The sequence below is a fragment of the Parambassis ranga genome, chromosome 21 (genome assembly GCF_900634625.1).
Source record: "Parambassis ranga chromosome 21, fParRan2.1, whole genome shotgun sequence".
Lineage (NCBI taxonomy): Eukaryota > Metazoa > Chordata > Actinopteri > Ambassidae > Parambassis > Parambassis ranga.
In genome coordinates, this window is record NC_041041.1 from 21,825,716 (window position 1) to 21,842,408 (window position 16,693).

The 16,693-nt window shown below is 39.8% G+C and overlaps 1 protein-coding gene across 5 annotated transcripts in view; it reads right to left on the reverse strand.

Moving 5' to 3' along the window:
- Nucleotides 1–969: 969 nt before the first annotated feature.
- The window catches only part of epha3 (eph receptor A3), an 80,388-nt gene continuing 64,664 nt past the window's right edge, over nucleotides 970–16,693 (reverse strand). The window contains exons 13-18 of one of the 5 annotated variants that reach the window (XR_003672484.1): nucleotides 15,852–16,061; nucleotides 13,909–14,058; nucleotides 13,443–13,636; nucleotides 7,633–7,788; nucleotides 4,725–4,875; nucleotides 970–3,482 (exon numbers count right to left, since the gene is read on the reverse strand). Coding sequence is in view for 4 of the 5 variants with exons in the window: in XM_028433814.1 (XP_028289615.1) it covers nucleotides 3,377–3,482; nucleotides 7,633–7,788; nucleotides 13,443–13,636; nucleotides 13,909–14,058; nucleotides 15,852–16,061 (816 nt within the window). In the remaining variant the exon portion in view is untranslated. The remainder of the gene's footprint in view (nucleotides 3,483–4,724; nucleotides 4,876–7,632; nucleotides 7,789–13,442; nucleotides 13,637–13,908; nucleotides 14,059–15,851; nucleotides 16,062–16,693) is intronic. The other 4 variants (XM_028433818.1, XM_028433816.1, XM_028433814.1 and 1 more) reach the window with 4 other exon arrangements.

Consider the following 16,693-nt stretch of genomic DNA (forward strand, 5'->3'; position numbering starts at 1 on the left):
CAGACATGTAGCTCTTGGGTTTTTTTGTATTTCTCTGATCATTATACAGGTTTAATAAGTCTTTCCAGTAGCAACAGTAGCTTCTCTAACACCATTGTTTGTCTTTCTCTCTTGTCATTTTGTTAAAACACACCCGAATGTTCAAGAACAGCAAACTGTCAAAACGTCTGTTTTTATGGAGGTCTGTTACCCTGCTTGAATTCATCAAGGATTGATCATCAGCAGCACCTGCTGCAGCTCACCTAATTAACCCTATGGAAGCAGTAAGGGGGGACACCCTACAAACTTCTTGGCTATGAATGATCCCACTATAGACTGTACACTACACATGTGTCAGTCAGATGATTGCTAGCTTTTTATTACGAAGAAGGTAAGATGTTCCAAGAAGACATCTATGGAATGTAAAATAAAAACAGATGACATCTAAGTTATGATTCAGACGTACATCATCCTCTTGTGAGTTATTAAACAAAATGAAATTTCAATGCAGTCAAAAGCCAACATTATACCCCAGTCAATGATACCATCAGATAATTAAATGAAAAAGGAACAACACAGAAGCGGATCTAGCATCATCCATTTTTTTGGAAAATATTTTGCGAATATTTATTATAAAAATATAAATGTTTCCACTACAAATCATTTTACATTAGTAGACAAGGCCATCTACATATGCACACAAACTCTCACACAGACACACATATCAGTTTTGAGACATAAAATTAGGAATCTGGATATAGGGTTCATAACAGTATTGCTCTTTCAGATGTCTCAGGTTTATAATGTAAGTCAAAAAAATCAAACAGAGACAGTACTGACACATAATTTACTCTGTTCCAAAAAAACAATGCACTGTATAATGTTAACAAATAAATAATGTAATCATAATTGCTTTTTTTATTGTAGAAAAAAAGACAAATATAATTCAAAATAAGATAAAATATAATACAGGTGTTTTTTTGTCTCTTTTTTAAAAACACAATTTGTTTTATTCAGTCTTTTATACATACAAACATTTTTACAAAAAGGGGATGGCCATGTACATATAGTGGAATCTGTAGTGCTAGTTGCTATCATTATGATGGTTTACATTATGTACATGCTAATTAGAACACAAAAGCAGCAACAGCAGCATCCACAGGTAGACCAGAAGACAGGACTGATACACTGAACAGGGCCGGATTTCCCAAGAACACCGCAGTCACCCCTGGGCATTAGATAACCTTACAGCCAAGGCAATAACATTTCCATTCAAAGTGCTCCAATACTGTGTACTAAGTGCTTGAAGAAGCTTAAAGTTAGCATCTTTGTGGTTATACATTACCCATTCAATGGCACACTGTACTAAAGTGCCAATTTAGAAATACTGGGTGTGCACTGAGGGACTGGCTGGGTGACATCATAGAAAACGGTCGAGCATGTTCCAAGGTGCCTTAAGGAAATCCCATCCTCCACATACAGCATGATTTACTGGGATACTCTCAGACAGCAATTATTTGTTAGAACCTCTGCATCTCTTTTAGGGTATTTTCATAGCAAGTTCGTTTAGGGAAACTGTTAATCAACCCTATACCCAAAAGTATATAAAACTAGTAAACCTTGTTGCTTGGTGATCCCACCACGATCCAGCCTAACTACAGGAGGCACTCTACATTTTTGTATCAAATACACAAGGTTATTTGGGTTAAAAGCTAGTTTTACCCTATTACAAATTTAACTTTACAGCACATGTCCGATCAAAAAATGGCTTTTGTTAATAAGTTAAGGATTCAAACAAATCGGCAAAGTTGACCTCAACCTATTGAAGAAAAAAAATCCCAGGCCTGTCGTTGTGTGGAGTAGATGATACTAACTTGTCTTTGCTAAAGACAAGAAATACTCAAGTAAATACTCCAGATGTTTTCAAGTCAAAATCTCATGTCCTCTTACCAGTTTCACTCTTCTTTACTCTTATCTTACACATCTTTCCTAACCTCTGCTCTGAGTCAGCTCCGCACTCTTTCTTTCAGTACTTGGAGAAAACATAACAAAGACTATGATCATTTACAAGCCATATTGTATGATTTGATATTTTTTTGTGCAGATCAGACTCACCTCTCTTGACAGTTAACATTCATAATTACAAGTGTCTTGCATCAGATTTGCACCTGACTTAAAGTGATTGCCACCGTCCTTTGAAATGGCATGTATGTGCACGCTGATACTTTCGCACCCGTCAACAACAGGAAACATCAGGCTGTGCTGCGGCTGCAGGTTGGAGTTGATGACAACAACGCTCAGTGCATGCATGTAAGCAAATAGCCGCATAGACTCTGATATGACTGTTCCTATTTCTTGCTGCATGGTCATATATATACTGTATTTGTGTGTGTGTCTGATATAGAACTTCATCCTGCGGGAAACTGAAGTCTGAAAGTAAAAAATCAGGAGTGCTGATTGGATCTGTGTGCCCATACAGACCTGACAAAATCAGATATATGTCGCTGAACATAGCCAGAGTATACATCCTGAGATTTCACATGAAGGGCATTGAGTAACAGAGGGAACAGCACCACAACTGTATGATTTTTCTTCATAAGCACATAGAACAAAGATATCACTGTAAATAAAATCATGTGTATTAATTGTGTTATGGCCCCTGTACCTTCAAAGCACAGCATTCAATACATTTTACACATGACAGATTCATGGCTTCCATAAAATGAGACCGACTGATCTGAAGGATTATATCATTATTGCTTTTATGTGACATGTCTACTGAATGCAAATGCTATAAGGTTAGAGCTACAGAGTATAATGGCTCGGTTAGCATCTGTGTGTGTGTCCATTACCAGCTCAGCTCTCATAGGACAGAGATGGTAAATGCAGGTAGTTGTGAAAACACCTTACACCTCCAACTTTATCAGACCAGGAAGGGTCCGCATCTGGGTCTGCTGCTGCTGTCTACCATGATCTTCTACACAAGGCTTCTCAGTCAGGTGCAGTGTGGCTAAGCCACAGTCATGGAGCGCTCCAGATTTCTGTTAATCCTCCTCGCTCTTTATCCCAGCACAGTCCTAGTTTTTATTCTGGATCACATCTTGCAGACCTCGTTGTCTTTCCTCTGCTCTCTACCCTCCCTTTTAGTCAGTAAGGCATCTCAACTTGGGTGTGGAGGGACAGAGAGTTGGCCAGTTAACTAGCTGGCAGGTCTGCATTAACTCTTTCCCATTTCTCAGTCTTTCAACAAAAAAATGAAAGACATCATTTTAATCTTGCTGTGTTTCCCTCCAATTCCAGTTTGAATAGGCGTTGTGTGAGTGCAAATAGCAACCACAGTTTATCAAGACAGACCAAAAGTTAGGTCTCTGGTTTCCGTTTGTTGGGTTCATCTCTGTTAAACAGGTACTGGGCCATTCTTGTTGTGGGACTCCAGGGCTTTCAGGCTGCTCACAATCTTCTTCTGCGGTCCTACAATAGTCACTCCAACCTTTTTCAGATCCCTGGTTTGAGAAGAAGAAGAAGAGAGAAGAGGGTGAGAGGTTGAGGATATCAGACCCAATCAGGAAGAAGGAAGACAGAAGGGGGAAAAAAACATGGAAATGTGCATTAGTGATAGCAAACATGACCCATGTGGCATTTCATGACATGCTCCCAGTGCTGCTCCCTTCACTTTCCTGTGCAGCTGTCATTCACAAAAGGACTGCACATCCCAGAAGGCTACAGTGCACTGACAGCTGCTATTATGACCCTGTCAGAGTAGGAAACAATAGCATGCAAGGGCCACAGAGGCACGGAAGACACAGTTCCTTGCATTGCTTTGAACTGGACTTCTTTTGTGCATGAAGAGGTGCAGCACCAGAACATGGACACTGAGTCATACTGTTAATCTCAATTAAAGATTGGTTACTGTACATGCATTGAAGAAAAAGCCACATCTTTAGAAAATTATTTTTTTAGCTACTACAGTATACTTGTTAGGTGTGTTATGTAGTGTAAACCTGAAAGGCACAAAGTAGTTAGTCAATTGTTGCGCTATTTTTGAGACACACAGCAAACAAATCAACACTCACAGGGCTTTGCTTATATATGCAAAAAGTCACAGCAGGACTCATCCCTTTCTCCTAAATATAATTATTAGTAGAAGCAGTGCAGCTATAAGTACAATTGTGGCATCACTACAACAAACATGTCACCCATTATTTGTAGTGCTAGTGTAACATAATTTTTAGAATGCAAGCTGCATCTTTAGTTTGCCAAAGCAGCCAAATAAACAAAAACCTGTTGACCACCCAGACACTGACATGTTACTTCACTACAAATATAAAGGGTTAGCTAGAGACAAAACACAACTAAAAGTAGTTGTGAAGTAGTAAACTAGCATATGGAAAAATAATTGTTTCTATTCATTGTGTATTATAATTTATGATTAAAATATGATTACTGCTCATAATTTGCTACACTACACTGACTTGAACATTGTCTTTGTAATGTAGAGATGTAACAATGTCACTGCTCAATATTGCCTATTAATTTCACACAAAACAGACCAATTGTTCTACTTATGGCAACATGCAATATTTGTTCTAATTGTCACAATAATCAATATATTTATGAGCATCTATTGACTTATCACTGATTAGTTTGATTGCAGAGGAATCAAACTTTATTATTTTTACTATCCCTTTAAAATTTAGACAAGTGGAAGGTTGTCAGTAGTTCTGGAGGTAGGTTAACAGTCTCACACTGGGCCTACAGGCCTTGGTCCTCCACCCACCATCCAGAGCCTGAGTAGGGTGGAGAGGAGCTGGGCGTTAGAGAGTGGTGATCCCCATGGATGGTTCCCATTCTGGGCAAGAGGCTGGTGTGATGTGGACCTCCGTCAGAACCACTCTACTGAGACACAGCCAGGCCCGGCAACATTAACACATGAAACTGGATGGTATGTAACACACATTTTTAATGTTAATATATTAGGCTAAATCATTTGGCTTTATCTATAACCAAAAAACCCATGGCTAAAAAATAAGGTATTCTAAGTGCTTATGATAAAAGCCCATATTTGTTGGTCACTTCTTCGTGGAAAAATATTTTTATTTAAAATAAATGTACAAAAACTTGATTTTTGGAATACTGACAACATTTGAAACCAGGGAGGAGAAATGTCAATAATGAAGAGCAGATGCACACATTATAATAATCACTGTCTGTCATGCACAGCCTCCCTCCTGCCTCTCTGATGCTCACCTGTGACCTCTTTTTATTTATCTGCACAGAGCTGGTCACATTCCCTTTCCTCTCTTCTCTCTGTCCCTCACACTCAGACTACCACATTAGCCATGGCTAATTCTATTTATCTTTTTCTATTTAAGTCCTTTCCTTCCTACCGTTAGTTGATTTTCAGATTCACTCAAATAGGATACACTTTAAATCACATTTATGCAGTTCTCACTGAGAAGCTTCTCATCCTTATTTTGATTGTTGTTGGTGGTTTCACAAATAACCTTACTTCCAAGCCTTTTGAGCTAAGACTATGTTTTTTTTTTTTGCAATAACCAGCATATTAAAGCTGAAAGCTGGTCACTAAATGTTAATCCAAATCATAATGAAATAAACAATCTGTCATGAAGCAATAAATCCTAGCTTAATATTAGGTAACTACAGAAATCAAACCAAAAATTGATCAATGATGAAATAAGAAATGACAACAGTACAAAATTTAATACATGAGGAATGTTCTACAGAAATGTCATATAAATCAACCAACCATATCTGCTGTATCAACTTTGCACACATAAAAACTAAAAGAAAGGTGTGTGTATGACGTTTCTGCAAACCAGAGGCAGTGTCACAGATTACTTTAGTTCATCACTACTTCACCAGTGCTACCTGAAAATAGACTTTGCAAGGACTCAGATGAACAAAATGATGTGCTCCATTCTATTCTGGAAAAAGGATTAATCAATTACTCCAGCAGATGAGTCAGCACACTGCAGCCAAGTATGATAACTGTTCTTCTGAGGTCAGAGCATTACAGAACCTTGTGCTGAATATCAAGGACTAGATTAAAACTGTACAAATCAATAGAGCAATCTATATTTGAGCAATGCACAGTCTGAGCCAAGGCTGCTAGCCTTAGCTAAGCTTGGGTGCTTTAGATGGATCCTTCAGTGGATTAATACTGCAGTGATCCAATTTAGTATCTACCGCAGAAAAGCCATTCTACACTAGTATGATTTTTCACAGTTTCTCTGATGTATTATGTCAATAACCATTGTGGATTTCTACCATATCCGCAGAGTGAGCTTTTGTGTTTAATATGTTGACTGATGCAAACTTTTCATTAATTGAACACATTTATTGACTGAATGGCATGACACATCACTAGAGAACAGAACTGCTTTTTTGTGTAATACCCTAAGAGAGAGGAGGGACAAAAAATAAGAAAGAAAACCACCTAAGAAACCTTTCCCTTATTCCATAAACTGCACTTCCTCCACAGCAATAACCAAGCACTCAGAAGTACATACACACATGCTATGATATCAACTGGAAAAGATGTGTTTCTGCATACTTCGAAGGACCAGTACTGATGTCAGCACTATGATTCCACTTTAATTAAACGGATGTACATTCCACAATGTTTCTTTCTAAGATATTAAGCCCCAACACTGATAATGACTGCCTGACTTGTGAAGTTATTGAGTTACAGCTGCTGACCACCGCTCCCCAACTGCCCCTGCTGCTGCCATCACCACAGTGAGTGGCTGCTTTGATCACAATGATTAGAACTGTCCAATTATTTACTCTGTCACATTCCACATCAATTAAGCTGCATGCCAACAGAGCCAGGGGAGAGGGAGTGGGGCAGGGAGAAGAAGGCAGAAGTTCTGAAAAATAGGAAAAACACGACGGATATAAAACCTTTATAAACTAATTCCTACTCTGATCTCGGAACTCTAAGTCCAAAGAAACGCACTTTATCATCCAAAACTCACCAGCTATTTCAGAACTTTTTGTCAGTTTTTTTGTTCCTGCATGACCTATGGTATGGTATTCTCTTACCACACCCTATTTCATATATCCTATATCCCATATCCCAACACACTGATAATAACTATTATGGTAATAATGTATTTTCTGGCATCCTTTGCTTGGTCTTTCCTTGGTGTTTTTATGCTTCACAGCATACACACTGCCATATCTTGCAAACCTACTTGACAGCTATGCCTTCATTTTTCTCTTTCAAAGGACGTTCTCTGCTCTTTTATCTTGTCAAATCTCCCCTCTCATTCTTTCTTTCAACAGCTGCTCTCTTATTCCCTTATCCTCATGGAACTCACAACTGTTCTACTTTCTCTTCTCTGTATTCAGTGTGTCTATTTTTCCCCTTTCTTTTAACGCTCTTACCTTCCCCTCTGGTCATACTTACAACACTGAAAGTGTGGCTAAAGACCTGTCATTATGAGTTACCATGAGTCTCATTGGGACACCTTTAGAAATGGCTCTATAGCTTTCTTTACTTACTGAGAACAAGAGTATGTGTGTGTGTGTACTCTTCACCAAGAGCCTCTTCAAATTCCAGGGCCCCTGTAAACACTGCTGGCATGAATAGGCAGAAAAGCCTAGTGTGTGTGTGTGTTGTCAACTTACTCTGTGGAGGTCTTGGCCAGGGTGTCACAGGAGCTGTAGCTAACCCCAGAGAAGGCCTCCTTGCAGGGCAAGGTCCTCATTCCATCCATCCAGTCCCCCATGGTCCCCATTGAGGGAGCCTCTGAACTGCTCCTGTCCAACAACAGGTTGGCCGGCCTAAGAGGAAGGAATTACATAAATGAGTGGCCAAGGGAGAAACATGTTTTAGTAAGTAAATTAACCTGTAACATTTATATGAAATAATGTGGGAGTTCCTGGCACTGGTGCCTCTGGGACACAGGTGCAAAAACACCCACCCAAGATCATCAGCTGACAATCTAAAATATTTGATACTACAGCTGCTCTCAGCCACCACCTGTGGGAGGAGGTGTGGGAGGAACATATTGCTGCAATGTAAGTATATGAGTATGTACACATTTGGTGTCTGATAGAACACAACTGGGCACTTCAGAGTCAGGGTTCCTAACATACTGTTTGAGCGGCAGTGGACTGTAAACTGATGCAATGTTTGCACCAATGTTGCATCATTATTTACACTGAGATTCCTTAGCATATGCTGCAGAGTCAGAAACAGGTCAGGTGTGAGTGCAATAGTGCAAAATGTCTAGCAGGCTTTGCATTTTCAGAGACAGATGGGCAACCTCGCATCACAACTGATGTTGTGATTTGCTAACTGCAGCCGGATCTACTAACTAACCGGTCAACAGACATACAGTTTCAGTCCAAATTGTATGGACAATCATTGTGCAACGCTTACACAAAATACTACTCTTGATGTTCTGCTTTGTTTCTTAATGTCGCATAACCTCCTAATCTGTGCAATCCTATCATCATATAGGTTGTATTTTGCAATATAGTGAACCCACATGTAACCTTTGGGCTTCAGAGGGGATAAAACTGTCATAGAAAATACCATACATACCATATTTAACATATTGAGCAAGAAGATTACAAACAAAAGCATTGTAACTTTCTGTCTAATTTCATCATCCTTCCCTGCCGTACATGTGCCAATACTAAACTGAGACTTGATTAGACTTGATAGTTTCAATTGGATCAAATCAAATTAAATGCATAGCGGTGGGCTTTATGATGCTCAGTGTACTGCACAGGGTGAAGGAAAGGCTGCAGGCATTGTTCTGACTAGCTCTGATTAATGTTTGCCAAAGGGGAGGCTGAGGAAGGATGATGTGTAGAAAGACGTGCAGAAAGCAAGGCAGCGAAGAGAAAGCTGCAGATGACAGACACAATTCCACGTTTTTTTATCAGAGTCTCATTTCAGATGCAGCCACTTGATACTAGCATATACAAATGTAACTCCCTGAGCTGTTGTGAAACCTGATTGCACCTATACTGGGAACAGCAAACCAGGCCAAACCGCATTAGGTCAAACTAGGACTCACAGATCAATCAGCTGAGCATCTCACATGTTTAGTGCTGAATTTGTGAGTGGCATTTAAAACTAGGTTGCATTTTTTTTTGTAAGGACATGCTGCACCTGTCTTGCAGATTAGACAAAGACACCTTTGCAAAGACATACACACAAGGGAATAACAAGGCAAGGACAAGGGTAAAAAACAGGTTTTCCCACAAGGAATACTATACATAGCATTGTAAATAAACTCTTTAGAATAGCAGGAAGTCCACCTCCGCGTCTCTAACTTTGATTGGCAGGGAGGTTTGGAGCCACTCTGCATGTTAGTGTGTGTGTGAATTGGGGACAAATGTATTAGTCATTGGGTAGTGTTACTACTCAGGGGAAGGTATAGTTCCATAGGCTGAACAATCATGAATGGACTTCAAAGAGTATAAAATTAAACATTTAAATAAATCTCATTAGCACTTCTTTAATCTACATGTGAAGTTTCTTTTATCTCATATAAAAAAAGGCTTTGATTCTCTAAGTTGGGCGGTTCATTAGATGTTTATTTTTTTTTAAATGAACTAAAATTAAATAATGATGAAGTAATAGCTATGACGTCAAAGATATCTATGCACTGTGTTGGAAAGTTGCTGAAGTTAGCATGCTAACCAGCTAGTCCTGCACTGTACACTTACATAATACTCATACTGGTATGTCATATACCAGTCTACATTTTTCCGATGTAATATTGTTTGATTTACATATAAGTATCATAGATCTGTACACAAAAACCATCAAGCCACCAGTGTTAATTTTGTTGACGAATCATTTTCGTCATAGTTTTCGTTAACGACCTTTTTTTGCTGATAAAAACGAGACGATAACTAAATAAAAACTAACGCACGGTGCCAAAAACGAAGACGAAATGGATTGACACTTTCGTCAACGAATAAAAACGAGACGAAATTATTGATGGAGACGAGATCCAATCAGAGCAAATTTTGTTTGTGGAAAGGGAGGGACGAATCAGGAGACGGCGGCAGAGAGCCAATCAGAAGTGCTCTCTCTGTGTAAGGACGTTGCGCCGCGATGCTGGAAGAAGGCGTACTCATGCACGGTCACACAAAACAGGAGAACAGACACACAGACACGTTTAATTTCAAGACAATCAAGACGGTTTACAAACCGTGCGGAGCGACTATCAGCGGTAAAAACAATAAACCTGAAGCGACATTTGCAGACGAGTCATCTTAACTTCCGTTCAAAGATACACGTGACAAAATCTATAAATGAAGACAGCGCTGCTGATGGTTTTACAGCATGCGACCTGTTTCTAAGTTGTCACTGAAGTGTTTTGCTGTAGTTATGGAGTATTCATGAAGAAGGTCATGACTGAACAGTGTATTCAGGGAGAGCAGCTCACTGTTCACTGCTGCTTTTGTGAAAAGGTAATAGCAATTAAATAAAGAGATGTTTGTTTCAAATAACACAAGTTAAAGCTGTGCCTGTTTTTATTGCACAATCAAACCTTAAATATTTCATGAAAAATATATATCATAGAATTTTAGTCGACTAAATCCACGGCAGATTTAGTCGACTAAAATTATTTGATATTTAGTCGACTAAAACTAGACTAAAACTTTAAAAATGTTGATGACTAAAACGTGACTAAAATCAAATGACATTTTAGTCACAAGACTAAAATAAAAACTAAATCCGAAATTGCTGCCAAAATTAACACTGCAAGCCACAATGTCAGAAACACCACACTAAGCCAACACAGTGGTACAGTGAGAGAAGGAAAGTGGGATGACATCTTAGAGACAGGAGAAGAGAAGAGAAAGGAGGAGGAAAAATGCACTTGAGGTGGTGGAGTGGGTGTTGTTACAATGATTGAGTCTTTTCCTGCCAGATCAGAGGCCTGTCAAAATGCAGAGGGGCCCTCAGGACCCCCTGGAAGGACTGGTTTGTCAGAGAAAGGGGAATGAGGGCTCAGAGGAGGGGGTGGTGGTTTACATAAGAGGGAAACAAAAGATATGCGAATATTCTTAAGTGGACTGTGGAAATTTGGTGGAAAGAGATGTGAAACCAGGAAAAATTATGACAGCTATGACTTTACTGGTGGAAAAACGAGCTAAAAAACAGATAAAGACAAAATATCTTAGATATTTGGGTTTTTTTTCATTTTTTTTCAGGATTATGATCTACTTTCGTCTTTACTCTCCCCCTTTCTGCTTTCTCTTGTGTGATCTCATCTTCCTCTTTTTTCTGCTCCTGCCCCCGACCCTCTGCTCTCTGTGTCCACTGAGAGGTAAGCTGCAAATGACCTTGCTTTGCCCCCTTATCATTTTCTTTATCTTATTTGTTGTTATATTTTTTTGCAGCATCTCTTGGAAAGATCAAGAGACATGACGATTGTAGGTAAAAAAAGAGAGATGTGGTGAAGGGGGAGATGAACAATAAAAGAAAGCATCTATTTGATGGGAGAGGGGGAGGGTGGGTTCTAAAACCCTTGTGGACCGAATGCTGTATAGCAATGCAGAAAACACAGCTAAAGAGAAGGAAGTATAAATACACCTGAGAGAAGATAAAGTCTACCCCCTTTCTTGCTGTTATTTCCCTTCCTGCAGTTTGCTCTATCACTCGGCTTCTGACCTCCAAATAACCAGGACTATGTAGTCTCTTGTGTTGGAGCTCAGAGGGGACGAGAGCAGAGGTGGATGAGGAGCCTGAACAGAAGTACATGTGTGCAGGACAGTGTGAGAAGAAATGTATCCCACGTTGTTACTAGGACATTTCACAGGGTGTATCTAGGTGTTTCTTACCAATTTGTTCTCAGCGTAAATACTGTACATATCTGAATTTGTTAATGAGGTTAAGTTAGTTTCCTTTCACCAATACACACCTTGTTTTTCTTTTCAATTAACTTCAATTTACCTATTTTCTTCTTACTACTTTATTTCGTTTTTACAGATTTTTGCCACTGTAAAATGACAGGTTTGTGTATTTGTGCATAAATAATTACAATAGAGGTGGACTACTCATGTAAATATAATTGAAACAATTATGTGACTATTTCACAAAATTGGATAACGCTGCGTTTTACTGATTTTACATTATTTCTGTTATATCGGTAAGGTTGATTTTATTAACCGTCATGTATTTAGCAGGACTAGGGGTGCAAGTTGTAACTATTGGCATGCCTCAACAAAGAAACAGTGTTCACTTAGAAAACAGGATAATCTGTTCTAGACATCCTGAAAAACACCCAGGTAGACAGTAGCCTCTAACCCTGAGTAGACTCCTGTTGGCCCATAATTAGTCTTTGACGGCCAACCTTGGCCCACTGACCCTTGCTCCTCTTCATCCACATGCAGGGACAGTAAACTCTGACCAGGACCCACCCTGAAGTCTCCAGATGCTCTACATTGGTCCCAGTCTTTTGGTCCAGGCTTTGTGGAGGAGGAAGAGGAGAAGGGGGGTATACTGCATTAGCCAGCCAGGACAGCCCTGAGACAAATGAGGTGTGTGGAGCTGAGTGCAGCTGCTCCCGCTGTGCAACTGCCGCCGCTGCCACCACACACACATACACACACACGCACACACGCACACACACAGTTCTCATAAATCACCACACCAGCCTCTGTCGGCCGGCCTGTGCTCACCCAGTGTTAAAAGCCAATCAGGAAAATTACATGCAAACTCCAAGGGACCTATTCTCACTTTCTTAAGAAATCATTAGTCAACGTTATGAGCTTTGACGTCTCCATAATACCATGGTCGTCTGCTGCAGACCTAGTGCCTGAATCCCTCCCTGCCCAACTGACAACTGTACATGGGCTGCCCTGCTTCCCCACAACCCCCTTGGGAGGAAATCATGGTCTCAACAAAGGACAGAAGCCTGAGGGAAGGTAAAAACGAATAAAAAATAGTAACTTGAGTATGACATATAAAATGTAGGGAAAGGTTAAAAAAAGTACACAATTAAACCCAAATTGTTTTTTATAAGCAGAGCTAGTTTTCATGTAATGCTCTACAAACAAAGGAAGTTGAGTGTTTATGTTCAGCTTGTGTTTTGCATGGTCACATAATGAAAGATGGATCTTTTTGCTGTCCATTGCAGTCATTATATTTTATTGTGCTTCACTGATGGAAAAACAAAAAACTGCCATCATTACCACTGTGCTGTGTAGGTTTGACCTGAAATAACCCAAGCTGTTTTACATGGAGCTACTTCCCCAAGTATTGAATTGTCAGAGGGTTAATAAGTGGTATCAAAGCAGCTTCGATATAATATTTCCTTTAAGATTTAGAGTAGAACTCTCTCATTGGCATGTATTCCCAAAGTGCTGGTTGTTCTACACATTCATTTTGTGTCCTGTTTTCAGTACACAAACAACAAGCACCAGACATGAAACCAAAAAGTGGCTTTTTTTCCCGAGGATACCTGGATGTGGTGTTGGCTGTGATTTTCAGGCTACCAGGGTTGCGGATGAGTTTATCCAGGATGCTGACAATCTGTTCAAACTTGGGCCGATTGTTCCTCTCTTTCTGCCAGCAGTCCAACATTAGCTGGTAGAGAGTGGCAGGGCAGTCCATTGGTGGAGGCAGGCGGTAACCCTCATCAACAGCCTTTATTACCTACAGCATATAGATGATAACATGATATATTTAGAATCCAAATCAGTTATTTTGACAGCTCTACAGATGCAAATATCCTTTTGATTCTGCCCTCTGTGGGACTACATTTCCTTACTACTCCCTTTGCTGAACATGAACTAAACATTTGAATCAGGAGGAGTTGCTGATACTTTCACTTCCTACCAGTGTAAATTGTTAATTGTGCAAGGCTGGCAGCAATGCAGTTGTGGGATATTTTAGTTCTGCACTGACAGCCCTTGGCAAATACTCACATCCTGATTGGACATCTCCCAGTACGGCCGTTCCCCGTATGACATGACTTCCCACAGCACGATGCCATAGCTCCAAGCATCACTGGCTGATGTAAACTTCCTGTAGGCGATGGCCTCTGGAGCTGTCCACCGGATAGGGATCTTACCTCCCTGACAAGAAACAGAGATAAGATTGTCATACTGTTGCGCAGGCTGCCTGGCTTTGCATTTGCTTACTTGAGTTTGATTAATAGCAGACAAACCTCATAACAAAACACAATATTTGGAAATAAAAACTACTGGGGCAAAGCAATGGTGCAGTTGTTAGCACTGATTAAAAACTGACAGAATTGTGCATGTTAGATTAACTGGGGACTCTGAATTGACCATAGGTGTCAGTGTGACTAGTTGTTTGTCCCTCTATGTTAGGCCAGTCTAACATAGAGAGACAAACGTCCAGGGTCTACCTCTCCTCTCACCCATTAACAGCTGGGACAGGCTCCAGCTCTGACACTATAGCACAGGACAAAATGAGTTAAGAAAACAGATGGATGGATAGTGTGAGTTGCAAACTTCAACGATCTGGATCTGAGACATATCTAGAGCAAGAACATTTCATAAAGTCTTCTAAAAGCCTTAAATTAATGAGCTGTGGGGTTTGGACTTAAGCATGAGATCCAGATCCAGAATAAAACCTCCCTCCATTTTATATGATTGACTAATTTGATTCATTTACCAGGTTGACAGGAGACATAAGTTGATAATTAGATACATGGAATATTTTTCTAAAAGTGGTCATATAAGAAGATATTAAACCCCCTTGTAACAGAAATGGCCCTGTTGAGTTTTAATCAAAATGTATCAGCATCACCCTTAAGGAAAGAATGAAAAATGCATTAATCAAATCATAATCCAAAGTTTCCTGCTTTGCCTCTCAGTGCAGGGTGTAGACAGAATGGTCATTCTAGCTGAAAAGCAGGACAAATGAAGAACGTGGAGCTGAGAAAAGGAGGCTGATGGGAGCCAAAGCTAACAGAGACACTGGCCAAGTCACTCAGCTTTTTACTGGTGCTGTGGAGTCACACACACTGCTCTGGAAAAAAGTCCAATCTCACACTGCCTGATGCCAATATGGGGCATGTATGATACTCTAACCCACAGAAATAGTTGCACAAATGTACAGAAGACATATGGCAAAACACACATTCTCACTATATCCACCTGTTCCGTTTAAAGTTTTAAGATCAAAGTGTGAAAAACCCTAATCATCTACACACACACACAGAAAAAGAGAAGAGAGGATTACAGAGGATAAAAAAGGCAAAGGCTACATGTGAATCTGCTCGCATGTGTGAAGCACTGTCAGTTACTGTAACATGGCAAAGTTTATTATTCTGTGTTATTACCTCAGATTATGTATTTCTGGGAGAAAGGCAAACAACGCACTTACTGTTTATTTGACAAGCAATTCTCAGCCTGCAAATTATAGTCTGTTTAAAGTGGCTGCATGCATGACTTGAAACACAGGATCCCATGTGGAAAATGACCACACACACACACTGCAGAGAGCACAGCACAGATGAGTGCTTGAAGCAGGGGATATCTGCAGGTCATATTTCAGGTCATACTGAAAAACGTTTTCAAGCACAAATGCTAAAATACCGAGTTGTATAATGTATCTCACATTACTGAAAACCAGCATTTTTAATCTGATTTTAAGCTTTCTTTTTTAATATTAGGTATATAATTTTAGGACCAACACACATACACACAAACCCTGCTTCCAGCCGATGTGTATGCATGTGCGTGCTTATACAGCTACCTTTGTAAGAACCAGTTTGTTAGACCACTAAGTGAGGACATTTTGGCTGGTCCTCACTTAACTTAACAATGTGCCCTAAGACTCTGCCTTAACATATTTATTCATGTTGTCATCAATGTCCTTAAATCAAGTTCTGACTCACCCTGGTAGTGTAAGCAGCCTCCGGGTCGTCCTCCAGCACTCGGGACAGGCCGAAGTCTGACACCTTACACACCAGATTGCTGTTGACCAGGATGTTTCGAGCTGCCAGGTCTCGGTGAACGTAGCCCATGTCTGACAGATACTTCATGCCTGAGGCGATACCACGCAGCATGCCAACCAGCTGGATTCCTGTAAACTGGGCATCATGTTTCTAAAAGAGGAAAAGGAGGGATAAAAGGGAGACTCAATTGAACACTTTTAATGTACTTTATATAGGCACAAGGGAAGTCTGACCTTTTTTGGATATTTGCATGAAATGAAATCTTTCTACATTAGTATCCACAGCATTTTCATTAACCTTTAAAAACAACCTTTGACATTATGCACCTCATCTTCAGCTCAACTGTGAAATCCCAAAGCAAGAGACACAGTAATGTATGGAAATTGGGATCAAAGCAATACAAAACAGGATTTATCTTTTTACATTATCACTGCCGTTAGTCATCCACTTTCACTGCCTACGATACAATTTATATGTACCTGATAATGAAAAAAGGTGATGAAATAATGTGTGAAGCTCTTTATCTTGAGTTGACTGACCTGATTTGTGTGTTGGTTCAATGAATATGTGTAGAAATTCCACTTTTAGTCCCTGCATCGAAAGACTATTTTTTTTTCATGGCACTGTATCAAATGGTTGAGAAAACATACTGGAAATCCTGAAGATCCGATATGGATTATTCACTGGACTTTTATAGCAAAATGTTTGCAAAAGTGATTTGATTCAAACAGAAGGTGGATTAGATATAAACATTTTTGTGTGCATTGGAAGCATGCCAGTTT